The following is a 19,436-nucleotide window of genomic DNA, read 5'->3' as shown; positions in this document are numbered from 1 at the left end:
ATTTAAAAATGCTGTAGTTAATTAAAAAATAGGTACCTTCAAAGTTAATGGATTGTTAAATAGATGATAAAAAAAATAACTACAATTTTTCTAAGTGTTTGCTATTTTTAATCTACTACTACCACCCACATCTGTAATCTGTGGCTAAAAGTTGAAGTTGACAAATTGATAACTTGATATCAATTTTGATTTATCTAAAATTTATAATAACATGTAATTGCATTATAAAGAAGGAACAAACAATTGATTTTGATAATCTTATACACTTTATTTATATAAATAGTACATACAATTTACAACAACCATAATTATGTCAAAACGTATTAGACTACTTGCTATGAAGAACAAATCAAAAACAAGTAATGGTAAAGATAGCGATGAAAATAAAAGTAAGTTTGTTATTACTTGTATATGTTTTATTTGCATATGTGTTTTTTTTAAGTTGAAGACTATGAAATAGACCCATATTGGATTAAATCCCAATCAAAATACTATAGACTAGAAAACGCTTCTTTCTTTTCGTTTAGTTATCTTATTTTTTTAGAAGAGGTATTTACAGCCCGGGGTCGTCTAAAAGGCGCCTTGATGGAGGTTCTCGGTGATGAATCTGATGGTTCAACAGGAAGCCCTGTAAAGCGAAGACGGTACGTATGAATCAAAAATTAAACACATACAAATTAAGTAATTTCTCAATAAAAATTATTAATTTACAGTCGGAGTAGCTATGACCAGCGTAGAGATTATTCATCGGATGATGATGAGAGACATAGAAGAAAACAATCTCCAGCGCGACAATCTTATGTGTTGAAACTGTTTGACAGGAGTGTTGACTTGTCACAGTTCAATGAAGACTCTCCGTTATATCCAATCTGTAGAGCCTGGATTGCTAATCAACCAAAGGCTGATTATAGTGAATTTGGGTAAGTTTTTTCCATGAAAAATATGTATGTTTAATAGTAATCTAGACATATAATAAAATTAGTGTGTCTGTTTGTAATATCAAAAGAAAAATTTCAGATTTCTTTATGATGTACTAATGTTGCTGATAACGAAAATAGCATTTAAAGATTTTTTGTCTGCCTATCTTCAGTACTATTGCATTGCTGGTGTGGAACACCATGGGTCTTGTATGACCTCACCTGCCTCCCTTCCACTACATCCTTCACTTGGCTTCAATCACAACTGTATAATACCAATCATTGTTACTATTGTGCATATTTTTTCCGTTCATGCCTTTTATATTGGTCATTGTCTTCTAAAACTGCCTTTTCTTCGATTATACAGTCGACACACTCAAAATTATTTTACCATTTTTATAGACTTCTATTGGTTTTTTTTTCAGGAAAAGTTTTCCCGAACCAGAGTCATTAGAGGATACCATAGAACTACCAGAACCTGAAGGACCTCCTGTATCAAGAATACCAGATCTAACACCAGAACAGAAACTGTGCAATAAAGATAAAATCAATTTGAACTATGTAAGTATTAATAAAAACATTCTAAAAAAAAACAATCATTTTCATTCTTAGTAAAAAACTATATTTAAAAAATCAACTTGCTTTTGCCACCTGATATAGAAATGGAAATTAGATTGAATGTTGTTTCAGCGTGAAGCTCCACCACCTACTAAAGAGAAACTTTTAGAAGAATATACAAGGCGTTGGAATGGCATCCGGTTAGCATGGCTCGCTCAGGGTGCTAAAGTAGAGGCGCGTTATGCTGAGACACAACATGTACTCAACAAGATCAATGTGAAGTGAGTTACCAATATTAACATTATGATAGTAACTTTTTAGTAGTGTATTTGTTCAAATATCAAGATCTATTAAGCAATTTTTTATATAAACAGTAAATTCCATCCGAATATAACTAATAAAATATTAGTATGATTAATTTGTAACCAAGAATATTTCATTTAATATAATTTATTTGTTTCAGTGCCCTATAATTTGTATTATAGATATTTGACTTCTCATATAAAACAAGCTACAGTACATGGACACAGCGCTTATGTTCAGGGTAATTTTAGATCTTCGACCGTCCAGGGGAAGAAAACGACGTCACAGATCGAATAACTCTCATATAAGCCACTTCTTGCAAAAATTACGTCCAGGATGGTAGTATTAAAACTGGTAATTGGAGAAACAAAAGGCAAAGTACACTTTGATATTTGTTGTCTTTGTTTCTTAAAAGTAGAAGAGAGAGATAATAATATAATTAATGTGTGTGAATTTGACAGTAAATTGATCATTGAGTACTTAAGATTTACAACCCTGATGAAACATTCCTTTCAAATCAACTATCATTTATTAAGAATAAGATTAAAGTGTTTTATTATATTGTCAAAGTGTTGCTAGAAAAATATTTACTACAGTACAGTTAGTTGCAAAGAAATAGGGGCATGTAAAGTGTCATTAAGGTACAAGACTATTTGCTGTAAGTTTTATTATTCAAGTGCGGACAATTTATTTAAAATATTTAAGAAAAATCTTTAATCAAAAAGTAACATTCAATATTGATTAATAATAATCTAATCTTTCTATGTATTTGTAGTTGTTTCTAATGATCATTTTTTACCTTAATTATTGTAATTATTTATGATTTTTTAATTATATTTTGATAGAATACATAATTGAACATGATTATTGTGAATTTTAAAATCATTTCTTGAAATAAACTATTGATATTAACTTATTTGTACTTTTATTTCTTCTTCTTTTTAAAACAATGTAAAAAAACAAAAGAATGAAATACAAATCAATTTATTACAAAATATTAGGCAGTTTTCCGTTTTTTCTTGTTATTCACTTGGCCTTCGGACTGCGGGCATTGAGATTGCTTGTGGCCCTTTTCATTGCATTTGTAACATGACTGAAACAAAATAAAAAACCATTTGTTTAAAAATTAGTTGTTCAGGTCTGGCTTCAAATGTGTGATATTATTAAAACATTTTATTGTTTACATTCCATAAATCTTGCAATAGTAAGAGTCAAAATTGCTGCTATTTGCTGAAAGTTTAAGTAACAATGGCAACATTAGTCTGCTTATAGTTCTTGTATAGCTTATTTATCCAATTCATTCATCCCCATATTTAATACTGTTAATATTTACAGCATATCGTAAGTAGGCGCATTTATTACAAACGAATTCAAAAATACAGTAATTGCTGACATAACCTAGAAGTTTGTGTTTAGGCTTTATTATATAAGGTAAAGATAGTATAGAAGAGACAACAAAAAAACAATAACAGTTGATGGTTTCTTACCTGTGATTCTACCACAGTTCCGCATTCGTGTTTAACATGGCAACACCGTGCGCAAACTTTGCAGTGTTCATATGTTGGTTTGACACAGCGTCTACAGATGTTACAGTGTTTGTATGTTGTACCATCCTTACTAGTACACTCCTTGCATTTATTGCAGTGTGTATTACTAACTGATACCCAGTATTTACATTTATCACAATGCTTATAGTTACTGTCATTAGATAGGTCGATAGTAACAAATGGTAAGTTTGTGAAGAAACGTACCGCCGAGCCAACTTTACGACCTCCTTTTTGGAATTTCTTATGGTTTTGATACTCCACCTGAAAATGTAGACAGTATGTAGTGACTCATAATGTAGTTTTTTACCATTAAGTGGTAACAATGTAGAATAGGTAGGTCAATAATTAATGCATCATAATTATGCATAACTGTGAAGAGAAACAATGTGATGGAATCTACATATATCAGCAAAGAAATCCAAATCATGTGTGAACCACTAATGGGTCAGTGTTGTCAACTATGACCTAGTCACCCCTTAGGGTAGGCACCAAGCCCTCAATTTTGTGAATGGATACATACCTGATAATCATGCATTTTGATTTCCGGTGCAATGTTCCTTATGTAAGGTTCAGAGAAATAAGGGAAAGCCCAGATGACTGGCAATAAACCCTCCCCTTCACAAACCTTCCTGTAGGCTGCAGATAAATCCTTGATAGTCTGAACCAATGGCTCAACTCTGCCACCAAACGGTGGGTCTATCACAATGCAGAGACCTTTATCCCTGAAAAATGTGTATTTTAAACAAATTTGTATCAAAATCCGATTGCTCTTAAAAATGGAGCAACTACTATAAGACATTGAAATTTGTATGATTCCATGTTGCTCATTTACACACCGTAATAAAAGTAGTTATTAGAAATAAAGAAAACAATAAAACAAAAACACTACATACTTGGAATTTTTGAAGAACTTTTTCAAGATTTTCTCATCTTGGTTCCCGTTAAACAAATAGTCATTGAACATGTTGTACCAAAGGAATTTACTGGGTGGATTAAAGAGATGGTGGCGTGTGTCATAATCCAGGAGTAATGAATCAAAGTCAGGATGTGCTTGTGCAGCTTCATGTATAGAGGGTGTGCCTACACACAGTATGTTCCTGAAAGTTAGTATGTAAATATCAATCTGGGTTTAAAAAACATTATTTGCTACTAGTTGATTTACTTTAAAAGCATTTTAAAGATGTTAAGTATTTTAATATATGAAAAATATTTCTTTAACATAACAGTAAACAGTGTTGTAAAAAACTTTAGTTAAACATACCCAATACTGTTATTTTTAAGTATCCCTAGTACTGTACTAACTGCCTTTTTAGAGAATAAATACTGTGCCTCCCTTTGATCATTTTCAAGTGGCGGCAGCCATGTTGTAGGGTTTGCGAGTTGCTCATCAGTCAATGACATGATCACTCTATGATCTTTCAAATGTTTCTTGCTCTGCGCTACAATATAAAGTTCTTTACATGTGTCACAGTAAGCTCTACTTGTCGCATGCTTTAATTTTATCTGTAACGAAAGAGAAATCATTTAAAGATATGTAAAGTTAAGTTAAGTTAGGAGTCTTCGGTTTTAATTCTGTGCTTTTTCTAACCTCATTGAAATTTTTCCACGCTGCAGCTTTATCAAGTTTTGGAATCAAATTGTAGTACTTTTCGTTCAGTTTACGCACGTTTTCCTTTTTCCAATCATCCTCCTCAATGTGCACTGTACAATCCTGTTTCTTACGACATAAAGAACAAGAGAAATATCGGCCTTTCTCCGACGAAAACAACAAAGTCGGTCCATGAAGACATAAGGGATGATTGGTTACATCTTCAGCTATAACCTCTACGGGAGTAGACTTTTTTTGCTTAAAGTCTTTTTCTTGTCCATCGAATCTCCTTTTCTTTGCCATGACACTATACTTAAATTTATTTAAAGTAATAAATCAGAAATAAGAAATGAGCACGTGAACCTGACAAATGTCGAGTGATGACATTGACTGTTGAGTTGAGGGTTACCAACTCCTCGCGAGAATAAAACGAAAATATTTTAAATTGTAAAAATCTAAAATAATTTTACATACTAATAAACACAGTAAATTCTCATATTTATAGTTACAACAATCGAAACATTTCGCATTGATAAAGTGGAAGAAGTTGAGAGAAAAAACCGTAAAGAAATGTAATTACTGGCAACTTTGAAATTTTTACCCGGTGTGAAAAAGAAAACGACATTCGGCAAACTGGTCGATTTAGTTCTTTTTGGCATTATTTGATTTAAAATAAACCTATTTTAGGAAGTAATATAGTAACATCTTAAAAATGAATGGTTTAGTGAAAACAACGCAAAGAGTTATCCAAACTTGTGTTAAAAATGCCAGCATAACCAGCGCCTTGGTGTCCCGGACACAAGCTCCTGTAAAACGTGACTTCACAAGAGGGATATGGCACATGAGCTGTTCCAGTCGTTTGGGAGGGTCTACAGCTAGCAATATATTGCATAACCACTCCAACACTTGCAGTTGCGGTTGTGGTCTAAAGGCGTTACACACAAAAGGTATTTAACGAATTCAAATTTTTAGGTTATGTGATTACACCACGCTTAGTTAATACAAGTACTACAATAAATTAAAAAAGAGCCTTCATGTTTTAATGTTTATTTATATTTACTAGTTTAACACCTTTCCTTTTTAACGCAGACCAAGAAACTCCGCAATCAAAACGTAAAGCCCTCGGTAAGTTCCTGCCCTAACTCCTCGTCCTCTAATTTAATCCTTTCTTTATCCCTTAATTGGTATGTGTGATAAAGTTATTAGCTTAAGTAAATGCAATAACATTCCTGTATACTTTACATTTTGTGTAATTTATTGTAATTACTCATATTTAAGTTACAGGATATAATAATGAATATTTCATCCAGAGACAAGACTTTATTCTTGTTTTTGCATAAGGATATTAAACATTATCATTCTTTGCTAAATTATCTTTGTAATTCAGTATTCGTAGATGTAGGAAAGTGATTTTAAAATAGATTTATTCCAAGAAGATCCTTGAAATTTGAGATTTTTTGCATTTAGTTAAGAGTTTTCTTTAGTTTACATGTTATAAATAATGAATATGTTTAAATATGTCTTATTAGTTGTGTATACTGGTAGTTTATTAAATTACAGTATGCTATTTTAAGCTGGAAAAATTTGTTTATTTTGAATTTAATAATAAATTAATATTTTTAATGTTTCAGGTGAAAGAGAATTAGTTGAGTTCCTGACTGAGGAGATTGTGGCAGAACGTAAAGCACAAAAACTGAAAACTATCCCCACAGAGGTGGAAGGTTTCCAAGTCAAGGGAGATGGTGCTGAGGTGGTCCTTACTAAGCAGCTTAAAGATGAAATGTAAGTAAATCTTACTAATAATATAAATGTGAAAATTTAGATGGACGGATGGATGTATGTTTGTAGCGTAAACAGCTGAACGGATTTTGATAAGATTTGGCATATATGTAGGAGATAATCTGGAAGAACACATAGGCTTTACACTTTTGTTTTGTCCAATTCCACGCGGACGGAGTTGTGGGCGAAAGCTAGTGCTGCTCAAACTGTAGAATTTCATACTATCTTTAAAATGCCCATGTTACAAGTTTTTGCTATGTAGTTACCAAGTTTATCAAAATTGTTCTAAGTTGTTTTGAGATGGTACAGCTTGCCACAACTGGAGCAATGCTGCACTAGAACTTTCCAGACTAACCAGAGTTAAAAATAATTTCAGTGTTAAAATCACATTTAATGTGAACCACACAGTTGACTCGGAGGACTTTGGTGAAGGAGAGGTGCAAACTGAGAAACAGGAATTCACAGAGATGCGATCCAAGCCTCAATTTGAAGTTGATTTAGTGCGAGGAGATACTACTTTAGGATTCACATGCTCTTTCCTACAGGAACCTCCAGCAGCTGGTGATGAATACAGTGAGTATTATTTTTCCTACAAATATTTACAGGGTTGTGAGGCATGAACTGTATTATGGAAGAACAATTCACTTTTATCTAATGCAGTGTTTGTTATTGACAATTTTAGATGATGTCTTCGGTATTGATGAGGTGACACTGTACAAGGGAGAGTGGTCGGAGAAGGTGTATGCTGTAGCTGGAGATGTACTAGATGGGGTTTGTATTTTTATATTTACTTTGTAATATGTATGTATGTTTTATTGTTATGCAACAAAATAATGCTGTAAGAGCTTTTGTTACTCTAATTTAAAAAAATAATAATTAAGTTATTTTACCAAAGTATGATTACAGTATATTCTGCTGAATTTACAATCTCAAGCACTGGTTACTTAGGTTACTTATTTTTACCTGTTGATGCTAGAGCTGCATAGCTCATTGGCAATTTAATGTAGTTTTGTAACCATTAGGTCGCGAGTTCGATTCCCGACCGAATTTCTATGTCACTTTTTCATGCCCCATTTATTACGCCACACTTGAATCTATAGCACATGTAGTTGTCAGGTGCCAAAAATGGGGTAGACAGAATGCATTGATGTGAAGCTGGGCTTTGTTTGTATGAGGCTCATTCATTGACATGGGACATTTTTTTTAAATTCACTTCTAATGTTTGTAAATATTTCAAATATCTTAAAAGCAAATGTTGTAAATTAATAAGGGTTTTCTATAATTAGTTTCCTTTTTGGCATTTAAGAAAATATAAAAATATTTGGAAATATCAGCACAGTTTAGAAAAAGTAGCATTAAAAAACTTGTGTTAATCGATTATAATATTTTTTTATTTAATTTATCTAATTTATCTAAATATTGAATAAAAAATGATAAACACAATAAAAATCACATTTTTACACATAATATATTATTGTTCCAGTACTTATATGACCTGCTGATGAATTTACTAGAAGAGAAGGGAGTTGGCAACGAGTTTGTACAGAAGCTGTCAGATTTCAGCACTGCATATGAGCACTCGGCATACATTGCAATGCTCGAGGGCATCTCGCAGTTCACCATTGGCAAGAAGTAAACATGCTACACCAAAGGAATGCTAAAAACTATGGTAATGCTGACACACTTTAGTGATACGAAACTATTGTCTAATTCAGTTTTGGCAGATTTTTAAATGATTCATAATTTTATGACTTGTTTTAACTTGGATAAAGTAATTTCAATATTTCTTCCATTAAGGGTTTTATGTTTTTATCAGATTTAATTTCATTTATGTCAAAATATGAAATTTGCATTTATGATGTTTATATAGACTTGTACAGGGTTATTTTTATTTGCCTATTTTGTGTTTCTTATCACCAAAGTGTTGGTAATTAAGTTGTATGGAAGAGAGATATTGAGTTCATAGGATGGCTAGCTTTAAATAGTACACATTTGTGTTTGTTGGAAAATGTTTAGTTAGTAATTTTTAATTAGTTCTGAATAAATATTATTATAGTACAAAATATTGTTTGTTTGTTCCTAATCCTTTAAAAAAGTATGATCTGGTTTTTATTGAAGCTTTACATGTATTGGAGAAACATAAAATTACATTTAGGTAATAAAGACATAGTTTTTATTCTTTGACAATAAATGTTTGGCTCAAAACTTAACTCTGGAGTATTTCGGACAATAATTTTAAGAAATCTCTTGGCAATGACCAAAAAAAAAATATGAAACAGCCATGACAGTGAATATAGAATGTAACCAGTAAAAAATTATAACTGATTAGATAAATTAATGAATGACGAGTGCTAGGATGCTAGAATTTTATCAACAGTAAAAGAATATGTAGACAAAACGTGTGATCGTGTGTTGTACATGATTATTAATTTGTACCCCGCAAAATGCTTTAACATGTAATGGTAGGATTTTTGTCATGAATAAACATCGATCTATACTAATGTTAACAAGAGGAAATAATTGTCTGGATTTTATATGTATTCGATTCACGTAAAAACTACTGGGCCGATTTCAAAAATTCTTTGAACATTAGAAAGGTAATCTATCTGTTAATAAGTTATCTATTTGTAAGTTTTTTTTATTATTTTTTTATTACTTGGGGGCGAATTAGCAAAAAATTAAAAATGAATGTTCATTATATTTCATTATATATTTGGTGCGCAACTTGGCCATTCATTTGAACAGACTTTACTTCTCTTCCAAATAAATCAAATTGACCGCCTTAGACCTAGCCAGAGCAAATACTACCGAGGCATATGGTGTGTCCCAGGTACAGGTGTAAAAATGTTTGACAAGGATGTTTATTAAACCATGAATTAAAACATGATGTATATAAGTCAACATCTGCATGAGTGATATTTAATCCCGGAGATAGCGCTTTGCAAATAATGTATTATCAAGATCATGCTCGCTGATATAAAAACGCGAAAAGGTGTATTTTTGCCATTTCGCTCAAAGTTTCGCGCGCCGTCACAGTCAGCTGACGTCTTGCCCGAACACTCATAATCAGCTGTTTATTTAAAGCACCAACATGTTGACATATATTTATCTCTTTCTCGCACATTCAGTTTTATATTTCATCACATGATCCTTATTTCGTGGCAGAAAAAGGCCACTAATTGTTATTACAAACTATTCCAAAGCTAATACAGCCAATAGGAACGAAGAGTCGACCTCGCTAACCAATAGGCTCGCAGGAACCGACCTGAACTTCGTACAAATTTAGCGACCCGTTCTATAGAATCGAACGAAATGAAGCGACTTTTATTTTATCTCGCCAAAATGGCGGACGCGTCGTACGCGGTGCGCGGAATGAAAACACCCGATAATCTTTATAATTTGTGTTTAACAAATTTAGTGAACTATTTGCAGAAATTTAAGTGCGATCGAAATGATTTGCGTTTGCTGCCAGACAGTGTCCTCATGGATATTTATTACAAGGTAAGTTTCATTGCCTTATCTACAAAAACAGTAGTTGACCAGACGAAAATTCACCGTTGAATATTTGTGTAGTATTATCTCTAAATGGTCTGTTATCATGGCTGACGATCGATATCAGCTTGTGATTGTGTGTATGGGTGATACTGGGTGTGATGGTTCATGGTCATGCTCTAATGCAGGTTTGATCGATGCTGAGGATCACTTTCACTGTTTTCAAACGATCTTGGCTGCCATTCCTCATTCGAGAGCACGTTCTTTGTTACGAAACTAGAATCGTATGCATTCAAAAGTGATATTGAGCACGAAAATGTACAATATTTCACCATTTACCATAGACAAAAATGTATTTTCATTCGTTACGCGAAGTGTTGAACTACACGTAGGCATAAGCAGGTACAAAGTAGATATTGATCCAATATGGAGCTCATGTTCATATTAACCTATAGTCTATTGTTCTTTAACAATCAAAATACACCATTTTACAATATTGTTTACAATTTTTTAAGCATTATGATTACCTATCTTTTTAAACTAAAGCGTATTTCACTATAACACGCGGCTCAAATGCATATATGACATGTAAGGGCCTTTATATTTCACATACTTTGTAGTCACAATTCCAGCATTTTCTCCTATCCACCCTAATTAACGACGTGGCCCGTTTTCTGCCAGATGACATTTAAAGCTGGACCTAGCTGTATAACTTACCCGACTATAAATAGAGAGAATCGTTGTTTTAGAATGAAATTTGTATTATGGTTTACGATGGTGTACACAATGTCAGTCACTTGTTGCACAAGTTTTAATTTTGTGAGATTCCATAAAATTATTTGTGCATAAAAAATAATACCCGTAGAACACAATGCCTATGTATAAGAGATTTAAATAAATACTGATTAATATCTTAATTTTTTATAGATAAGCATATTACATCATAATATTATTTTATAATATTCTTTATAATTAACTGAATATTTAACTCGTTATGAATGTGTAAAAACTTGTATTGCATGCATAACATTTTATGTAACGTCTACAGATTTCCTACTTTGGAGAAAAATACCTCATAAAATCGAGGTAGGTTTATCTTTTTAGTAAATAAGCAAGATGTAATTTTTATCGTATTCTTAAATGTCTTTGCGTAGTAATGATGTTTACATATTTAAGAAAGCATTAAGAACTAAATTTTGACAAATAATCTTTCTGTTCGTAATTATTGAAGCATCGTATCTAAATTGTATTTGAGTAAACTTGTCTCCTGTCGTTAGCTGTATAAAATTGTAACTGTCGTTGCGAACTACAGTCCCTTAGAATTTAATAATGTAATTTACTAGCCTACGGGCTATTCCAGATATTGTGTACTTTCATCCAGGTATACGATTTGGAGTTACGTGGGAATAAACATACATCAACATCATTTTTGCATATAAATAATTAGAAACAAGTAAAATAAAATTAGTAAGTCTGCTTAAACATTATTATCTTAAAACTGTAAATAATAATAAATACACTTTCTTTAACAACTTCGCACGAATGGGTCGACTCGCCCGGTGCATTACCACGACCACACAGAAGACAGGTGTGAAGTGGGAGCAATCCCGCGTTTCTTCTGATGGGTGTGGTACCGGAGGCCCCACTTTAGTCCTTTTTCCTTACCACACTTATTCTTATAAGAATAGTGTTGAAAGGGAATGTGGATTTTACTGTGGAGAAGACGCATAGCAAGAGGAAATATCCTCTTTATGTGCGTCTCATCTGTCGTTTATGGGTAGGTAACGTATCCGCTATTGCGAATGTCTATGGGCAGCGGTCGCTTTGCCATTTCATATAACAAAATACCCGGCTAACTCAAAAGGTTTTGTTTGTATGTAAATTCCTTCATGGCAACCCAAGCCACTAATGATTTTGTCAAGTTAAGTGTTATTCTTCCCCTGGGTAGTGAGTTGTTTTTTTAAAGTAACGAATTGCGTTTACATTCGGTTGTAAGAAATTATGTCTCGTGTACTGTTAATTCCCAACAGACGAAGTTGGGTCAAGGTCTACTGCTCTCTGTCCATACGTTTTTTCTAACTCTAACGGCTTTCTCATACGTGAACTAATTGCGTACCCGCTAACTGTATGCTCACATGATGCTTCTCTTGAAACTTATTAATATCAAACTTAGCTTTTGTTTTTCCTAGATAAGTAGCATCGTCCTATCCGTTGAAAAAAAAAGTATTTTCCCTCGCTAACGTAACTAAATTAAAACCCAATTTTACGTATAGCTAATTTTGATCATAATAGAGCCCGCATGTTATGCGATTGTCGATTGTGTCGCATCCAATTCAACTATGTGCGCACCTCCATATATGGTCATAGGAATCAAAGCGAGACTAAACAGTTGTGCCATAGGTTAGTTTCAGGTGTGCGCACGCACTAAGACTCCACAATTGTCTTGTATCGCCCTTGTGAAATTATCGAGTCCGCAGAATGTTTTGTTATTGCAGTCTAAAGTCATCTCTGGTGTCGAGGCGAATCATGTTTTGCAAACAAAAGAAAGTCTCACCAATGTCACGTGATAACGGTGGGGACTACGTCGGGGTCAAAGACGTTTGATTTCTCATGTGATGAATACTCGTTTATTAATACGATAAATTATAACGCAGATTTAAACACCCATTTGAAGTATAGCAAATACGCTACAGTCCAAATAAAAAATGATGTATTTGCTTTTATACCTTTTGTGGAACATACGTGTATAAAATGCTTGTTTTGTTGTCAATTCGGACCCAAAAACAATTAACGTGTGTATAAAAAAAGAGAAAAAATCATACTAAGATTCATGTCTGGCGATACAAACATATTTGAACAAAATCTCAATGAGAAGATTACGGTTGTTCACAAGTCGGTCAATTGACGCTTAGCCATGCCTTCGGACCGCTTAACATGCATCAGACTTCTAACGAAAGTGTGTAAGACAAGCGCATTTTGATGCACCCTGCTTCTTTTCTTTTCTACGCGCTTCTGCGTTAAAGACAACAAGATAAACGTAACTCTATATTGGGAATATCTAATGAATGTGATTGTTCAGTCAAAAAATTTAATTCACTACCCACTTTAGATAGAATATCTGTCTAAATGTTAACTGTATAAGTTTTATTAGTTGCCAAGTATAATCAACATCAGCTGCACAAATGCGTATACAATTACAAAACTTGTATGGGCTTTCAGATTTAAAAATCCGTATGCAAGTATTAGTCAAATTTCGTGGTCGAAAGCATATGATGCATATGCATGCAAGCATATGAAGGGATTCGTGCATGCATATATTTCAAACTAAAGACTTATACAAGTTTCTCAAGCTTGGTAATCGGATCCATATTTATGCTGCTGACTGTACTTAAAGTATAATTTGTTTATTAACCGTGTTTTATTGCGAATCCCTCATATGCAACTTGCGACGACAGAAGAGAGAGGATTATTTCTGAAGGTCTATTGCGTGCCGAAGTTTTAAAACCAAAAGCACAGACTATACTAATAATATATATTAAAACGATTAAGTCGACAGAGAAAGTAATGTTGACTGTGAATCATCGCATGGAACATTCTAGATCCCAATTTTTTTTACTGCCGATACATATTAGCAAGAAGTGTCGTGTATTGAAAAAATATTTTTCTTAGTAAGTATTTTTAAGACATTGATATAATTTTAAAATCATTAGGATTTATCAACTCCTGCCAGAATAGCGAGGTATTCTAATACGTCTGAATGACATTGACAGCTGTCAAAGAGACGGTTGTCTACGCCGATGTTCGTGTTGTCCGATTTTCTTCTTAATATGTACCTCGCCTTTGTACCTTTCAATCATGTAAGTATATAATATGTTTCTGTAGTATGATTTTAAAATATAAATTGTCATAACTTTACGGCGGAGCGCGTTGTAACGGTCTGCGGTCATCCGCTCACCGCCGTCGTACTGTACCGCAAATTAGCCAGGAAATGAGCTGAGCTGGTCGGGGAATTGCACAAATTGATGGCTCCTATGTAAACGATCGCATGTTTGAAACGCATGTTTTACAAAAAGAAAGGTTCAAAGTGGAACATACGATATAAAACAAAAATCTCCGGTTCTCATCTATTTTAACTTAACATTTTTTTTATCCAAAATGAGCATTTATTATGTTTATTTTTAAACAAATTAAGTCGCAAAATTGTGGCTTACGATAGTCTACGTAGGAGCCATTGAAATATTACATGGGCAAAACAGAAAAATTCATTTTATGAAATTTCTCATATACGAGTGTCATATAAAGTGTGTTCTTTGAGCTATTGTTGAGACCTCAACATTCAATGTGTTTGTTTTATTTTGTCTTTCGTGAATATTTCCTGTCTTTATACGTCATCTAGATGGGAACAAGCAGAAATAAAAACTATCACAACTGTTTATGAAAAAATAACAAGCAATTAAAATTGTCTTATGTGCTTAATGTATGCGTAAGCTTCATTTACATAAGTTTTATTTTTGCACTGAATATATGATAAGTAAAGTACATAATCTTATAAAATACATAAGCCCCGATTCCTTGGTCTGAAAGTAATTACATCGTGTTTGTGATAGCGGCAAACACCAAATAATCTACAGGGTGCGATGACGTCACCACCACGCCTCTATCACGCCGCACCGCATTGGGTGTGATGGCGTATAACAGTGTGCGGCTGTTATCACCTTATCAGACATAATACGGATGTATGATACACGCCCCCGACACATGCCATAGACATTATAGGGGGTGTTTTGAATTTTTATTACCGATTATTCAAAGGTGACCAAGCAACCATAAACAAAAAAAAAAGGTGAACACAAGTTAAAAGACTGACTGGAAAGGACTACAATACGATATTATCGAAATATAAAAACTTATGGAAGTTACGGCTTTACGAATTGATACATCGATGTTAAAGGCAGAATATTTAAATTCCTTCTACATATTTCAAGTAGTAGAAAGTATGACCTGCTTGGTAATCTAGGAAGAATTGTCGTAAGAAGATTTCATTTAAGATGTAGACATAAGGAATAAAACATTGGGTTTACCTCTTAGAACAGCTTTGGAGATGACCATTTCTTTGAATTCTAAGAATAAAAGATAATGTTTATTTATTTCATAGTTTTCCTGTGAATTCAAGAAAAACTTCTCAGATTAAACACTTCAGGGTATTTCCAAAAGTGTTTTTTAATTAATTCAGTGTTTGGGTGATTTTTTTGAGCTGAATCAAAATTTGTATAACGTTACTCTATTGTAGATTTTTTTTTAAACTTTATTTTCTTAAAAAAATAAGTAGCTTCGTGAATATTTTGCATCAAAATTCGCGTGTCTCAGTAAATTCAAAGTTTCAAAATTCAATTTAAAAGTACTGTTGTATGCCACGTTGTTTTGTATAAAGATATTGGTGTAATTTAAGAAAAAAGAAATCACACCGGTACTCGCTCGTTGCTTTCGCTGTCTGTGACCGTTATAACGAGTTGACTTTTGTTTTTCTTGTTTCATAACTGCTGAGCTTTAGCAAAACTAAATAAAACCGCAAGGATATTTAAAAAGCCTATTTAGTCATGAGTGGTTAGTAGCAGAATTATTGAACATATTTCATTATTCTATTTCCATAAGTAACTGCGTTTATTGAAAAAAACTGACCCTGCGGCATTAAAAAAAAACTTTTAAAATTATTAGTCTATGTGTTCTTCCAATGCTATACATCTATACTGAATTTCATCCTATTCCATGCAGCTGTTCTATAGATATCTTCTAACATCCATCCATCCAAACTTTCAGATTTATATATAAGAAGGAAACAAGGTTGGGATGGTACAAGAGAGTAATTACAGTTCTTTTTTAAGTCTATGCTAAGTACTGATTTACGCAAACATCTTATCACAATGTCTTATCTATATACTTATGTGATTATATCAAACTGCTGAAATGATTGAAAATATAAACTGAAGATTAATAATCTGTCGTTTTTTTATTGATTAATTCAATTATTATCATAGACTACAATATTTCATCGCAACCCTACGTGATAACTTATATGACAGTTTGCTCCTAATCTATCCGAAGTGGGTATTGAATTTATTTCTTTGACTGCACAGCATTTGCAAACTATCTCTCGAGAGCTGGACATGAGGCGTCCTTTACCGTTATACTGTACCGTTGTCCGACCGATTAGCGTTTTTAGGTGAAGGCGACACAATATCGTGTTGTGTAACAACCTTAGTTACTCCCTTGATTTAAGGTTCGTATTTGCTTGATTCATGTATGTAAAATGTTTATAATCACTGCAAAAAGAAATTGTTTACTTTGTCTGGCAAGGAAACCTTACAAAATAAATACCGTCAAAGATTAGTTATCGCGGAAAGAGAAAGTTTTTTTTAAATGTTTTATTGCGTTATCATCTCATGTTGTTTGACAAGATATCAGTTTAAATCTCTTGCGAAAATAATTTAAATATGTGCTTATTGTTAAAATATTTTTATTAAAGCTTAATGCGTATGTAAACTAGCAGTAATTTATCTACTTTAGGATACACGGTGTGTCATTTCATATTAGTTACTGCGGAGTTCATAATGTCGAGTAGTGTAAGGAGTCGTCTGCATCGAGGTGCTTCAGCTTACCTTAAGATAGGACTAGGTCTCGAGTCTGTCACCCATTGCTAAGGTCCGGATGGAAGGCGCGCTGTAGTTTTGGCGCGCCTATCCCAGAAGGAGTTCTGGGGAGGCCAGTCTTCTCGGTAGCTAGCGCAGACGGGGCCGCGGAGGAGTGCTGGTAGCGAAACCGTATCCCCACCATGTACGAGGAACCAGAGGTGGTTTAGAATGCCACTTAACTTCTCGTCCATAAAGCATTCCCCTTTATAAAAAAGGGCTGACTAAGCCTTAGTCAACCATCACCATGGCCTATTGCATCAACAAAATGTGGCATTATATTTGGCTGCGACCCTAAGGCCAATATTTTAAGATTCAGTTTAATTGGAAAAGGTTTTGCCTGCACATGCATTCAAAGAATAGGATAGTATAGACAAAATATTGTGGGTCCTCTTATGTTGTTTCGCGTTTGACTCTAATTCTGTTTGTCTCGATCGCGAGCCATGTCCCGTCCGGCTTCTATGTAGTGAAAGTAAGTGAAAGTGATGGCGAGGGGCAGATAGTTGTGCTGGTTAAGCTGTGCCGGATGCATCGCCCACAAGGTTAATAGACTTGATACCATCTATTTTATCGAACTGTTCAATTATATTTTAGAAGGATGAGAAAAGAATGAACTTTTTTAGATACGTTTGAGTCATCATCATCATCAACTTGCCCTTATCTCTTATGGAGGGTTGGCACAGTAGGTGCTGCTCTTCCATACATCTCTATCAGCCGTCATATCTGAAACCACTCCTTTCTTAAGCATATCCTCTTTCATTCCATCCATACTTTCTTCGGTCTTCGTCTTCCTTTGTAGCCTTCCTTTTTCTTGTAGTTTTTTTCTTTTTAGATACGTTTGATTAGCAGTAACATATGTTGAACGTTCAATATGATAATCTCTCGAGTTCACATTTGTACCAAAAAAAATTGTAGTGGCATGGTAAAGGGTTAAAGTGCGCATGTAACTTACATGTCTCGCACTAAAAATATTACAATTACGCCAGAAACACAATTCTGTGATTTTGACTAAACATATCTAGAATTTGCAAGGATTTACTGTACTCAAAATTATTTAATAATACCTCCTCAATTTTTTATTAACCCCTTAACGACTGTGTGCGGCATTAGTGACGTTAAATTATCCGAAGTTTGTCTAGACAGAATCGAGTTTTATTAATTAGTGAATGTAAGGGGTGTATAGAATTTGCGCTTGCGTCAGATTCTCGGACTAAGGTCGGTGTCTAGTCTAGACGGCTACGTAACCCACCTGACCTGGTCGTATCGGCAGCAAATATTTTACATATTTATAAAGCTTTGGAACATTATTATCATAGTATTAATTTTTTTATCTACAGTGTACATCGATATTGGGCTTATACTATTTTTTGCCGGCGACTTTGTTTATAAAGAGAATTATTGAGAAATAGCCTTTATACCAATCTGAACTATATCTATATTTGTACCAAATTTCATCTAAATGCATTCGTAAGGTAACCTAATAACAAACATATGAACTACAAAAGCATTTTTATGTAGATTCTAGGTATGTTTGAATTCTAGACAAATGTATTAAGAAGATAATGATTAGGATAGCATCAGATATGGACCGAAGATCTCATTAAAGTTGATGGTAACAATGAGAGGTGGTCGCTGAGGCCATCGTACCCAAGCGTTAGTCACTTGTCTAACGGTCCTTTGCAGCCGAGACAAGATTACGGTACCCCACTTTCTTGTTTATATGTAAGAGTTCGCGGAACCACTTAGATCACGAACGGTTTAGCCTTATTATCTGCTAGCAATACAAGTGTAATGAATCTAATACGTTATGAAAAGCTTAATTATAGTTTTTTAGTCATAAAAGGCAATAAAGGCTTTGAGTTTACGAAGATCACCAGTCATGGTAGTGATGGTTTCTGATAGCATATTATTAGATAAAGGATAATATATTCGTCAAATATCTTATTGGAAAATTACTATAATGTATAAAACAACATAATAGTAAACTCAAGGCAATTGTCCCCTTCTAATCCGCAGTGGCGGGCGAGAGGCGACGGCCCTAGACACCAAAACCTAAATCCAAACTATAGTCGACAAATAAATGATTAGACGCAAGGACAAATGACTGTTGCATACCTGCCTATGACAGTCTATTGCATTACTCATGAAAATTCTACGTAAAGTTTTATGATTAGAACCACAAGCGATAGTCTAATCGAGTTTAGAGGGGCAGGTACCGTTATATGCTCTTATTCGATTCTTTCCATTCTCCAGAGAGGAAGATCATCTTTATTCAGTACTCATTTAATTCTCTAACTTGTTATATTGGTATTTAACAGCATTCGAAGTTAGTAAAAATACTTTAATGAATTTAAAATTGATTCATACACAACCAATGGCTGGCTGAACAATGTATTGTGGTTGATTATGATTGAAGGCGCGCGGCATTGAGCTCTCGAGCCGGCCGCTGGGCAGACGTCTGTTACCGAAAGGCCTGAATTGACATCAATTTGCGCACACAGAGACGTCGTACAATAACCGAGACCCAATGAGCTGACAATCGTTTTTTATTGCAGACGCGACCGCC

The 19,436-nt window shown here is 33.8% G+C and overlaps 4 protein-coding genes across 5 annotated transcripts in view; 3 read left to right on the top strand and 1 right to left on the bottom strand.

The window, feature by feature from the left end:
* The first annotated feature begins 176 nt into the window (after positions 1-176).
* On the top strand, positions 177-2,490 carry LOC106108788 (protein lin-37 homolog). Its single transcript, XM_013290058.1, has 6 exons — positions 177-389; positions 545-644; positions 714-920; positions 1,343-1,478; positions 1,608-1,756; positions 1,939-2,490. Exons 1-6 carry the CDS (start codon positions 311-313, stop codon positions 1,946-1,948), a joined length of 681 nt encoding a protein of 226 aa, XP_013145512.1. The 5' UTR covers positions 177-310; the 3' UTR covers positions 1,949-2,490.
* Positions 2,491-2,746: 256 nt separating this feature from the next.
* LOC106108765 (zinc finger CCHC domain-containing protein 4) lies at positions 2,747-5,293 on the bottom strand. Its single transcript, XM_013290027.1, has 6 exons — positions 4,914-5,293; positions 4,587-4,828; positions 4,219-4,422; positions 3,846-4,047; positions 3,266-3,586; positions 2,747-2,871 (listed from the first exon to the last, which is right to left on the bottom strand). The coding sequence occupies exons 1-6, from the start codon at positions 5,214-5,216 to the stop codon at positions 2,776-2,778; spliced, it is 1,368 nt and encodes a 455-aa protein (XP_013145481.1). The 5' UTR covers positions 5,217-5,293; the 3' UTR covers positions 2,747-2,775.
* Positions 5,294-5,513: 220 nt separating this feature from the next.
* Positions 5,514-8,755, top strand: LOC106108762 (complement component 1 Q subcomponent-binding protein, mitochondrial). 2 transcript variants are annotated; one of them, XM_013290022.1, is made up of 6 exons: positions 5,514-5,860; positions 6,003-6,038; positions 6,545-6,695; positions 7,069-7,265; positions 7,375-7,463; positions 8,176-8,755. In XM_013290022.1, the coding sequence occupies exons 1-6, from the start codon at positions 5,626-5,628 to the stop codon at positions 8,326-8,328; spliced, it is 861 nt and encodes a 286-aa protein (XP_013145476.1). In that variant the 5' UTR covers positions 5,514-5,625; the 3' UTR covers positions 8,329-8,755. The 2 variants fall into 2 exon arrangements, with proteins under 2 accessions (XP_013145476.1, XP_013145477.1); XM_013290023.1 differs by lacking the exon at positions 6,003-6,038.
* Positions 8,756-9,989: 1,234 nt separating this feature from the next.
* LOC106108906 (amyloid protein-binding protein 2) overlaps positions 9,990-19,436 on the top strand; it is a 35,652-nt gene continuing 26,205 nt past the window's right edge. The window contains exon 1 of the mRNA XM_013290249.1: positions 9,990-10,193. Coding sequence (XP_013145703.1) covers positions 10,005-10,193 — 189 coding nt within the window. The 5' untranslated portion in view covers positions 9,990-10,004. The remainder of the gene's footprint in view (positions 10,194-19,436) is intronic.

This window comes from Papilio polytes, unplaced genomic scaffold (assembly GCF_000836215.1).
Source record: "Papilio polytes unplaced genomic scaffold, Ppol_1.0 DF821400.1, whole genome shotgun sequence".
Lineage (NCBI taxonomy): Eukaryota > Metazoa > Arthropoda > Insecta > Lepidoptera > Papilionidae > Papilio > Papilio polytes.
Note: the sequence above shows the minus strand (reverse complement) of the source record. Positions and strands in the feature narration are given on the sequence as shown.